General features: G+C 35.2%; 1 protein-coding gene across 1 annotated transcript in view; it reads right to left on the bottom strand.

Annotated features, from left to right (window-relative positions):
• Positions 1–12,641, bottom strand: part of IPO11 (importin 11) — a 297,051-nt gene that overhangs the window by 169,813 nt on the left and 114,597 nt on the right. Inside the window, exons 15-16 of the mRNA XM_037799092.1 lie at positions 11,844–11,949; positions 9,035–9,161 (exon numbers count right to left, since the gene is read on the bottom strand). Coding sequence (XP_037655020.1) covers positions 9,035–9,161; positions 11,844–11,949 — 233 coding nt within the window. The remainder of the gene's footprint in view (positions 1–9,034; positions 9,162–11,843; positions 11,950–12,641) is intronic.

The following is a 12,641-nucleotide window of genomic DNA, read 5'->3' as shown; positions in this document are numbered from 1 at the left end:
TTTCCTTTAGAAATTGTATTCATTAACTATAACTGAATTCAGAATTCACCCTTGCATGTTTCACAATACAGACTAACCCAGAGGTTAAAACCTGTCACCATGCTTTTAGAAACAAAGAATGGGCGAAAAGGAAAAAAGAAAATCAAACCTGCAGGACAGAAAAATTGACACAACTCAAATACTCATAAAAAGCACAAGAAAGGAGAATTTCAATGCACTTTGCACTATCTCTGGCCAGACCCCAGCTGCACCTACAACAGTACACTCAAGGTTTGCCATAGTCCTATGCAGTCTACTGAAAGGCACTTATTAATCTACATTAACTGACTTTCCATTTTTGAAAAGTTTCACTATTTCTATGGTAATAATCAGCTCGTGAAGATGGCCATTTTTTTTTACTTCATAGACAAAAAACTCACCCCCTTAAACTATAAAACTTATGGTTATACCACAGTTTATATTTTATATAGACTCTCACAGAAGTAAAAGATTATGCTAATACTAAAATTTATTAATAGCTTACAGCTTGCTTTATTGAAGGCTGTATCGATAACCTAAAGTTTTTTTAAATTATTAGAAATTTCTGAAATTTAATGATATAATTGACTCAGGAAACTTAAAACCCAAAGAACCCAACTAAATAAACCAACTATTATGGTTAAAGAATTGTCTGTGGTCCTGGAAAAAGGAAGTTCCTTTCACCTAAAATTTGGCAATACTAGCCTATACTGTAATAAATCTGAAATTTGGATTAAACACTGCATCTGCCAAGTTCTAAGGAGGAAAGGAGGGAAGCGTATAAAAGACATTTTAAAAAACAGATATGTTAGGCCTGTTGTATAGAATCTAGGACAGTACAGTAATCCCTTCCACATTGCAACTTTCTCCATCATGGTAATGATGTATCACAGTTTAGCTTAAAAAAGTAAATGAGAATTTTGGGGAAGTTTCTGCAGAAGGTGCAGGCAATATGCAGAGGCCAGCAGACAACAGAAGAAGTCTGGAAACTCAGAAATGTGTAAAATATATGTATAGTATTGTATAATATCAACACATTTTATCTTTTAATACCATAAATATACACAATTTCTTTTTAAAAGTTAAATTAAGCAAAAACATTTTGCATGGATTTTCCAAATCACAGGGGTGCCATGCTCTTAACCCCCACAATGTGGAATGGATAACCGTAGTTTTCAAGTTATAACAAAAGAAACTGTTGACAGGCTCTAGAAGAGGTACTGAGTGGTAGGTAAGAAGAGGTAGTCAATTAAGTCCAAATGCACAAACTGTACCATATGTAAAAACATGGTTAATGATAAATAGTATTTAACCTTTTTTAAAACCATGAAATACTTGTGGGCATTCAAAGTTACAAGAATGCATTCCGATCAGATGTAGAGGCTTACTGTACAGCTTATGTGATTAAAACAGTATAGAACGGGTGATGTCATCAACATGGAGATGTAAACAGCTACTGAAAACTTCTCTCCAGAGATTCAATGAAAAAAAGGACGATTCTGAATTGTTTGAAACTCTGGAAAAGGATATAGACTGGAGAAGGAAACTGCAAATGCCAAATTGAAGAAAGAAAAGAAGATCAGGTAGGAATCATCTATCCCTGACCAGCTGGTCCTCTCCCCTCAACCTCACTCAGTCTCATGTGTGAAAGGCACAGAATCAGCAGACAAGACCCCTCCCCCTCCCACCACAGACACAGACTACAAAATCTCTCAAAGCAGTGAGACATACTCCCACTGTTTGAAGAGCCGGGGACAGAGGAGAACATTTTAAGACCCAGAGGGACAGAGATTGAAAAAACATGGATAGACACTATGTTTCCAGCCCTGGGACTGAAAACCCTTTGTCCACCCTTGACGGAAGCAGCAACCGGCAGCTGTTTCCTTGCCTGGAGGACAGCTGGAGTACTGGGTCAGATTAGAGAGTATCTGCCCACAAGTGGTGCCCCACAACGAGCCCGATTTTGGCTGGCAAAGTGAGGACATAGGAATCCTGCAGTTTCAGCTCACCTGTGTAGATGCAGCCTGTGCTAGGAGGCAAAGCAGCTTCTGAGGATTATTAAGTTACCGAACAATGCCATATGCTGGACAGCTGGGAAGGTGCAAGGGAATTCAAAAACTTTTAAAAGATGCTCCAGACCCTATCTTAGGACAACAGGAGCTGATCTACACACCCTGCATGGAAACCCAGCCCTGTTTTGGATGAGAAATATGGAAGACCCAACTGTTAAAGCAGGGCTGTAAAACAAACCCAGGTCTTGCTGGCCTGTGGAAAGCAGAGCACAACTGGAAGCTAGCAGATCTGCATTACTACACGTAGTGAACTACTGGGGTACCAATGCCTACCTCCCATCCTGGTGGCAAGCCACAGTGGGAGCCTGATTTGGGTGAGACTGGGCAGAGCCAATCTGATAACTTGCCAGCAAGAGAAACAATGAAAAGATAGAGATCAAAGACAACCAGCAAGAAAACCCTAGAAAAAGGAGAAAACAACCTCCAGAATAAACTAATCAAGAAAATCAAATGCCTATACAGCAAAAAAATCATGAGCCACATCAGGAAACACAAAGATATGGCCCAGTCAAAGGAACAAACTAACACCTCAACTGAGATTCAAGAGTTGAAGTAACTAATTTAAAGATATTCAAACAAATCTAAATCAAATCAATGAATTAAAAGAAAATGTGACAAAAGAGATGAAGGATATAAAGAAGACACCATGTGACCATAAGGTAGAATTCGTCCATTTGAAAAAACAAATGGCAGAACTTATGGGAATGAAAGGCACAGCAGAAGAGATGAAAAACACAATGGAGACATACAACAGCAGACTTGGAGAGGAAGAAGAAAGAATCAGTGAACTAGAAGACAGGACATCTGAAATACTACACACAAAAGAACAGACAGGCAAAAGAATGGAAAAATATGAGCAGGGTCTCAGGGAACTGAATGACAATGTGAAGCTCATGAATATATGTGTTATGAGTGTCCCAGAAGGAGAAGAGAAGGGAAAAGGGGCAGAAAGAATAATAGAGGAAATAATCAATGATAATTTCCCAACTCTTACGAAAGACATAAAATTACAAGTCCGAGAAGTGCAGCATATCCCAGACCAAATTGATCCAAATAGACCTAGTCCAAGACACCTACCAATCAGATTTTCAAATGCTAAAGACAAAGACAGAATTCTGAAACCAGCAAGAGAGAAGCAATCCATCATATACAAGAGAAGCTTGAGAAGACTATGTGCAGATCTCTCAGCAGAAACCATGGAGGTGAGAAGGCAGTGGTATGATATATTCAAGATACTGAAAGAGAAAAACTGCCAACCAAAAATCCTGTATCAGGCAAAACTGTCCTTCAAAAATGAGGGAGAGTTTAAAATATTTACAGATAAACAGACACTTGAGAGTGTTCATGAACAGGAGAACACTACAAGAAATACTAAAGGGAGTGCTACAGACAGATAGGAAAAGCCAGGAGAGAGAGGTTTGGAGAAGAGAGTAGAAATGAAGATATCAGGAGACAGAAAGAGGGAACAGATCGGGCATTTGATGCTGAAGGAGTATATAATGCTCGAGAGGACTGACTGTATAGGTCAAGAAATGGATAGCACAATACTACATGACGGTAGCACAATATTATAAGTACACTGAACAAAGATGACTGTGAGCATGGTTAAAAGAGGGAGTGTTAAGTGTAGGTATGACACCAGAAGGAAAGATAGATAAAGATTGGACTGTATAACTTAGTGAAACCTAGAGTGGTCAACAATCATCATTAAACGTACAAATATAAGAATGTTTTTACATGAGGGAGAACAAATGAATGTCAACTTTGCAAGATGTTGAAAATGGGATGGTATTGGGGAAAAAATACAATCAATGTAAACCAGAGTCTATAGTTAACAAGTTAACTTGTAATATGCTTCCATTAATTGTAACAAAGGCAATACACCAAAGCTAAATGTCTATAAGAGGGGAATATAAGGAGAGGTATGGGACTCTTGGCATTGGTGGTGTTATCTGAACTTTTTATTTATTTATTTTTTTTTTTAGTTGTCATTTTTTTTCCTTATTCTTTTTTCTCCTCTTCCTCATTCTTTGCAGAAGAAACAGAAATGTCCTCTTATAGATTGCAGTGGTGGATACATAACTATGTGATTATACTAGGAAAAGTGTTTTAAAACTTCAACTTCTGTGTGAGACCAAATGAAGAGATGTTTATTTGGGGCAAAATCTTTATTTTCTGTAGCACAGTATATAATTTAGCTTATACGGTCAGTTTATTTGAACACCATAATTACATGGAATTTTGAATTGGGAGTGATATCTGGTTGGTTTCTACAGGTTAGTGTGAAGCCCCAATACATCCCAGAGTAATTTGGGCAGAGAATAAAAACGTACTTGCAAAGCCCCTTGAGGGACTGGGGAAAACTGTGGAAATATTAAACTCCCTCACCTGCGGAATTACCAAAATTCTCACAAGCAATGGGGATTACCTATTTAGAGGGCCAAGCCCTCGATCTTGAGGCTTGCCCTTATGAAGCTTGTTACTGCGAAGGAGAGGCTAAGCCTACTTAAAATTGTGCCTAACAGTCATCCCCAAAGAACCTCTTTTGTTGCTCAGATGTGGCCTCTCTCTCTAAACCAACTCTGCAGATAAACTCACTACCCACCCCCTAGGTGGGACATGACTCTCAGGGGTGTAAATCTCCCTGGGAATGTGGAACATCACTCCTAGGGTGAACCTGGACCCAGCAATGAGGGATTGAGAAAGCCTTCTTGACCAAAAGGGGGAAGAGAAATGAAAGAAAATCAAGTTTCAGTGGCTGAGAGATTTCAAATGGAGTCAAGAGGATATTCTGGAGGTTATTCTTATGTGTTATATAACTATACCATTTTAGTTTTTAGTGTATTGGAATAAATAGAAGGAAATACCTGAAACTGTTGAATTGCAACCCAGTAGCCTTGATTCTTGAAGATGATTGTGTAACTATATCTTATACCGTGTGGCCCTGTGATTGTGAAAACCTTGTGGCCCAAACTCCCTTTATCCAGTGCATGGACAGATGAGTAGAAAAATGGGGACAAAAAGTAAATGAATAGTAAGGAGGGATGGGGGGGATGGGATGTCTGGGTTTTCTTTTTTACTTTACTTTTTATTTTTATTTATTTATTTTTTGCTGTAATGAAAATTTTCAAAAATTAATTGTGGTGATGAATGCACAACTATATAATGCTAATGTGAACAACTGATTGTACACTTTGGATGACTGCATGGTATGTGACTATATCTCAATAAAATTGAATTTAAAAAAATGTAGTATGGAAGTAAGGATAGACAAAGAGACCAATGGGACAAAATAGAGTCCAGGAATATACCTATACATTTATGTAAAATTGTTATATGACAGAGGTAGCAATATGGATTACTAAGAAAATGATGGATTATTCAATAAATCATTGTAGTTTTGTTTGCCTTATAAAAACATAATGAAATTAAAACCTTACTTCATACCACATTAAAAAATAAATTCCAGATGTAAGAAAGAACCAAGGGTAAAGAAACCAAGGATTTCCTAAACAAGAAACAAAAAGCACAAAACAGAAAGAAAATCAATAAATCTGACTGTATTAGAATTTAAAATCTGCTCAACAAAAAGACGAGAGTAGAAAGAGCGATTCAACTGCATTTCTAATGTTTTATTTCTTAAATAAAATATTTGAAATGTATATGAAAAACTATTACAATAGTAATATGAAAAACTGGGAAAAATCCGAATATTTAGCCTGGTGTTTTCCAAACTTATCTGGCCATGAATTTGTTTTTCTTAAAATGCTGACCTAAAAACCTCCCCTCCCCTCCTCCCTTTTCGCTCTCCTTCCCTCTCTTCCTCCTTCCTCCCCTCCGCTTCTTCTAATAGACTCAGTGTAAGAAGAGTCTAAGACCCAAGAATTTTCTCTATTTCCCACTGAAAACTTAACTGAAATTTAATCCTTTGAAACACATTCATAAAGCATTTAATGTCTTCTTTCTGATACCTTCTGACAATAATAACTAATACTTCCAATAAGGAAAACAAAATTTAAACTATTATAAATGCTATATTCTAAAGCTATTTAAAAATTAATTGCAACAAACAATGATCTTAAAAGCGCTCTTTTACTAATAACCTTCTAAGAACTGAAATATAGCAAAATAAGTTTCTCTTGTAACCTCCCATGCTTTCACTTCATAATTACAGAATGATATTAAGAGTAAATTCTCTTGCAGGGGTATTCGCCTACCCCACCTCCATGGTTGCTAACATGACCACAGACATAGGGGACTGGTGGTTTGATGGGTTGAGCCCTCTACCACAGGTTTTACCCTTGGGAAGACGGTTGCTGCAAAGGAGAGGCTAGGCCTCCCTATGGTTGTGCCTAGGAGCCTCCTCCCGGGTGCCTCTTTGTTGCTCAGATGTGGCCCTGTCTCTCTAGCTAAGCCAACTTGAAAGGTGAAATCACTGCCCTCCCCCCTACGTGGGATCAGACACCCAGGGGAGTGAATCTCCCTGGCAACGTGGAATATGACTCCCGGGGAGGAATGTAGACCTGGCATCGTGGGACGGAGAACATCTTCTTGACCAAAAGGGGGAGGTGAAAGGAAATGAAATAAGCTTCAGTGGCAGAGAGAATCCAAAAGGAGCCGAGAGGTCACTCTGGTGGGCACTCTTACGCACACTTTAGACAACCCTTTTTAGGTTCTAAAGAATTGGGGTAGCTGGTGGTGGATACCTGAAACTATCAAACTACAACCCAGAACCCATGAATCTCAAAGACAATTGTATAAAAATGTAGCTTATGAGGGGTGACAAGGGGATTGGGAAAGCCATAAGGACCACCCTACACTTTGTCTAGTTTATGGATGGATAAGTAGAAAAATAGGGGAAGGAAACAAACAGACAAAGGTACCCAGTGTTCTTTTTTACTTCAATTGCTCTTTTTCACTCTAATTATTATTCTTGTTATTCTTGTGTGTGTGCTAATGAAGGTGTCAGGGATTGATTTGGGTGATGAATGTACAACTATGTAATGGTACTGTGAACAATCAAAAGTACGATTTGTTTTGTATGACTGCGTGGTATATGAATATATCTCAATAAAATGAAGATTAAAAAAAAAAAAAAAAAAAAAAAAAAAAAGACATAATGCTGAGCAAAATAAGCCAGGCACAAAAAGAGAGATATTGTATGTTACCACTAATGTGAATTCTGTGAAAAATGTACAATGTTTTATACTGTAGAATGTAGGGGACCTAGAGATACCAATTAGTGGAGGGGGAATGATAATCTAATAAGAACAGATAAACTATGGAGGGTAATCTCAATGTCATGGGAATGCTCAGGAATGATTATGGTTTGTAAACTTTCTTGGATATAGTAAGATCATGTTGGAAGCAATAGAGTTATTTTAGTTTTTTTTTTTCTCTTATTCCTTTGTTTTCTTAGGGGTTGTTAATTTTCTTGGGGTATGGTAGGAACATGTTGGAAGCAATGTAGTTATTTTAGATTATTTGTTTTTCTTACTCCTCTGTTTGGACATGGTTTATTAATTTTCTTGGGGTATGGTAGGAACATATTGGAAGCAAAGTAGTTATTTTAGGTTATTTGTTTTCCTTAATCCATTGCTTTGTTTGAAATGTTGTGGGGTTTTTTTGGTTGTTGTTTGCCTGTTTGTTTTTAATTTTTTGATAAACAAAGTTAAAAAATTGAAAAAAAATCAGTAGAAAAATGGGAGTAAAAACTAAATGACAAATAGGGTGGGATGGGGGGATGGTTTGGGTATTCTCTTTTCACTTTTATTTTTTATCCTTATTCTGATTCTTTCTGATGTAAGGAAAATGTTCAGAAATAGATTGTGGTGATGAACGCATAACTATATGATCATACTGTGAACAGTTGATTGTATACCATGGATGACTGTATGGTTTGTGAATATATTTCAATAAAACTGAATTAAAAAAAAAAAAAAAAAAAAGAGTAAGTTCTCTATTATTTGCACGAAGGAAATGATAACTAGAAAAATGTAAAGATCAGTTCTATTTCACTTTGGAATGTATCATGCTTCTACGATAGATATACTTTTCTAATTACTTTTTCCTTCAGTGAACACTAGAAATAGTTTATATTATCATGAATGCAAATATAAAAAAGAGAAGACTGTGGCTCAAGACTTAGCTGAAAAGCAACTGGGTGGGTTCAAGCTAAAAAAGGGGAAGGGATCTTGAGAAATGATTAGACAAGATCTTACAATTCGGGAGTTAAATTATTTAATTTTACCTAAAAATAACTTCAAAGTCATAAAAGATCATTGAATTCACTTTTTGAAGGACTATGATCTAAGTCCAAACAAAATATATATTAAGTTACAAATACATCCATTCAGGAATGCAAATAAAGTACCAGTAGAATAAAACATTCTACACAGGGGTGATATCATCAACCTGGAAAACTCTCCTCTCAGAAACAATTAATAAAATGACAAAATCCACTTCAACACCATAAATAAAGAAAAACTCCTAAAAGAAACAATTCCAAAACTAAAAAACAAAAACAAAACAAAACAAAAAAACTTCAAAAACCAGTGACAATCAACAGCATGAGTGAAACAGATGATAAGGCTATCTCAAATAAAAGAATAACAAACTATCTGTAATAAGAAGAAGAACCTGAAAGCTATAAAGGAGTCTAAAAAACTAACTGCCTTTTTTTTTATCTTACTGAATAATTATAAATGCGTTTACAATAGTAGAGTTTGGTTATTTTTTTTCTCAATGACCAGTGATGGAAAGGGCAAACAACAAACAACAGACTCCCTCTCCTCAAACCAAACTGTTCACCAAGTTGAATAACTAAAGCAGTGAAAGGCCACACATATTCTAAAAAAAGATATAAACCATTTCTGAACTTGAAATTTAACATAAGTTAAACCTTAAAAAATAAAGAGCTCTCTTAAGACACTTATGTGACATACCACTAAATCTTGATCTTGAAGCAAGTTACAAATTGCTTCATATAGCATGGGTCTTAAGTCAGACTTGAATTTCACAGAAATCCACTGACCAATGAGCCAAATCACCCTGCGTCGCAATGGTTTATACCTAGATAGGAAAAAATCATGAAATTAAAATGTTAAATACTTTAAGAAATCTATTTCACTTAATATTTTTCATCATTTAAAATATAAAAGCTAAGAAATTCAACCTGTTTTTATGTAAAGGTTCAAAAGCCACCTCTAAATAAATGTACTACAGTAAAAATTTACTAACATTAATTTTCTAATCTAAATGCAAATTCATATGCAAATATACTGTAACCGTAATTCTTTTACATTAAAGAAATGTAATATAGATATGTACATAAAAACCAAGACCATTTCTGTTCCCACATAACCAAAAATAGTTAACTAGCATAGACATAATTAGCTAGTTCTCCAAACCCTTTATGTTGAGGTCACATAAAGTATCAATAAAGGAGATCGTTTATTCAACTTTCCTATTCCATTCTGTTAATTCCATAAAGATTATTTTCAGAGCACTGTGAGAGACCTGTCAGCTTACATAAAATATTCATATAAACTTAACAGTGGCTTTGGCTAAACTCTTTATAGGAAGTGTCCAATTATAGAATACGATACAGATTATCAAGAAAAATTATTTACATTAAAAAGTTGTTAAAAAATTGCAGTAAGATGTACATACATTTCTTTATTGTCATCTTAAACAGAGGATCTTTAGGCAAGGAGAAAGATCATAAAGCTAAAAACATTTGTTTCTAAGAATTCCATACACTTAATATATTTTTTGATATATAAATTTAAATGGCAAGATGATATTTATAATCTGGGTGTAAATGGAACAAGCTAATGAATATACCACGTTTTTAGAAACTCATTAAAGTTGCAAAACAAGTACTTCCTGCTTTCAAACTTTATAACACATCTAATGGAATTAAAGAATGCAAAGCTCCATGTATACTAGGATTTAGAAAAGAGAGAGAGAATAGGCAAGAGGAGATGGAATTTTAATGGTGCTTAAAGATAAACAGCTTTGGGGGCAGAAAAATAAGAAAATGCCATTTCAAGGGATAGGCGCTATTTGAACAAAATCACAAAGGTGGAAGTAAACGAGATTTATGTAAGTGCAATTTTTGGACTAAGACCTTTGGGATTACCACATTCAACTCTCTATTCTAAAGAGAATGAAATTTAGAAGGGTTAAATTCCAATGTCACAGTTGTTTCAAGGCAAAGTTAAGACTGAGGTCAGTTTGCTTCTCAAATTATAGTCCCTGGACCAGACACACTAAATCACTAAATCAGACACACTAAATCAGAATGTCCACTTTACCAAGATCCCAAGATAATTTGTAGGCACATTAAAGTCTGTGAAACAATGGTCTGGACCAGCTGTGTCCAATAGAAATATAATGCAAGCCAAATACATAATTCAAAAAATTTGAGTAGCTACATTAAAAGTATATCAAAACAAACAAGTGAAATTTTAATAATATTTTTATTTATCCAAGAATATTACCATTTTAACATGCAATCAATCCATATTTTACACTGCTTCACTGTTTATATTTAAATTTAAATTAATAAAAATTAGAATTAAAAAATCATTCCCTCAGTTTCACTAAGTCGATTTTAGCTGCCCAACAGCCATATGTGGCTATGGTACCAGACAGTACAGGTCTAGACTAAATAGCCTCTAGGGCTTAAGGACAATCAAACTACAGCATCTGATTCCCCACTGAAGGCTTTCTCCCTGTCAAAGGAAGAAAGGCTGCATACATCCTACTCACCAATACCTCTAACAGGACCTGGTAAATTCCAAATGTACAAAATATTTGGTTATTGAATAAATGATTGAATAAACTGAATTGGATAAACAGCTACTCACTGGTCAAAATTAATTTAAAGCATTTCCAGCACTGCAATACAATGACTCAATGTTTATAAAATCACCCCTACATGGATGGAATCACAGGCCTTCTATTCATTCATTAATGTAGTCAACAATTATTAATTGCTCTATTACCATGCGCTAAGCATTCTGACAGACACAAGGTATGCAGAAGTAAATAAACAGAATTGCATATTTCATCAAACCAAGAAAAAGCCACTTGGAATGTTCTTCTTACTCTAATTTTTAACTAAGAAATAATTTTTTAAAACTATGAAAGATTTTTTCCCTTCCATTTAACTCTTTAAGTACCTAAATAGACTTGGGCTAAAGTCCTTCTAAATGTCATATGGATCTGTACTATTGATTCAGCCACCCCAACAAAAGCCTAAAGTGTGTCCAAAATACTCTTGGCCATTGGGTCTCCACGTCCTACCTTGCCCTCTCTCCCAAATACTTGCAGTATGTTTTCTGTGGTTCCAAAGCGGTCACCTTTCGTGGATGTTATTTTAGTTAGGCTAGTACTGATAGCAGACCCAGCCCCTGCCAAGTCTTCAAATGGCTTTCTTTTATGCGTATTTTCTTTCTGGGATGCCAGAGACCTCTATCTTCTCTCATCCTTTCATAAAGTCCTACTTCTTTTCTCCTGCAAACTATCTTATATAAACATCAAATACTAGCTCAAAGCAATGGTTCACATTTGAAGTAAAATAACATAATAGCAATCTGTTTAAAAATTCACAAGTCTGATTCCTCTCTACACTATACACTACCTGTGATTTTTTTTTATTGTAAGCAATGTTAATGCCTTCTTGTTTTCATTAGAAAATCCGTAAAGCAAAATAAATGTATAATAAACACAAAATTTTATACTTGCCTATTGTGAATGACTTGTAATTCTGGAAGAAGTTGGTTTTTAAACCACTGATCAAAATCAACACTGTCAAACAGCTCATAAGCAGCTAATCCGACAGCATTATATACTAAGGAGAAAAAATTGAGAAAAAAATTTTAATTTAGATATTGTGCTTTAGTCAATTGCTAAATTTTACTAACACAAAATGATCTTATGTAAGAAGCTAAAACGTAAGGACTATTTTAAAACATGTAACATGTTAATAAAGGGAATATGCGGTATGTTAATCAGGGAAATTATTTAAATAGACATTTAGACACATTAGTTATTTTACTCCAGGTTTTTCCTAAATACTAAGTGCTTTCAAACAGAAAATAAAATTATTTTTTAAATATTCAAGTCAAATTATTAAAATTATAAAGTAACCTCATTCCAAATGGATGTGGTATTTTATGATCTGGTCCTTGCTTACCTCTCTCCAGCCTCATTTCTCATCACTTTACAACCACTGAACCTCTATGTTCAAGTTAAACCAAAATACTCACAACTCAAAACTTTACTGTGCTTTCTTATCTTACCTTCAATTTTCTTTTTGTACACACTGCTTTTTCTGCCTGGAACCCTCTTCCCAAATCCTCCCTTGCATAGCTAACTCCTACTTATTCTGTGTTCTCACATTAGACTTCTCTAGGACCCTTTTCTTTAGCACACTGAAACTACCTTGTGTTTTTCCAAAACACTGTCTGATTATTATTATTTTAGCATTAACCATCTTGCACTACATTATAATTATCTGCTTACTTGGTTATCTCTACCACC

This window comes from Choloepus didactylus, chromosome 11 (assembly GCF_015220235.1).
Source record: "Choloepus didactylus isolate mChoDid1 chromosome 11, mChoDid1.pri, whole genome shotgun sequence".
Taxonomy (NCBI): domain Eukaryota; kingdom Metazoa; phylum Chordata; class Mammalia; order Pilosa; family Megalonychidae; genus Choloepus; species Choloepus didactylus.
The sequence above is the reverse complement of the archived record's forward strand: the minus strand, read 5'-3'. Positions and strand labels throughout refer to the sequence as shown.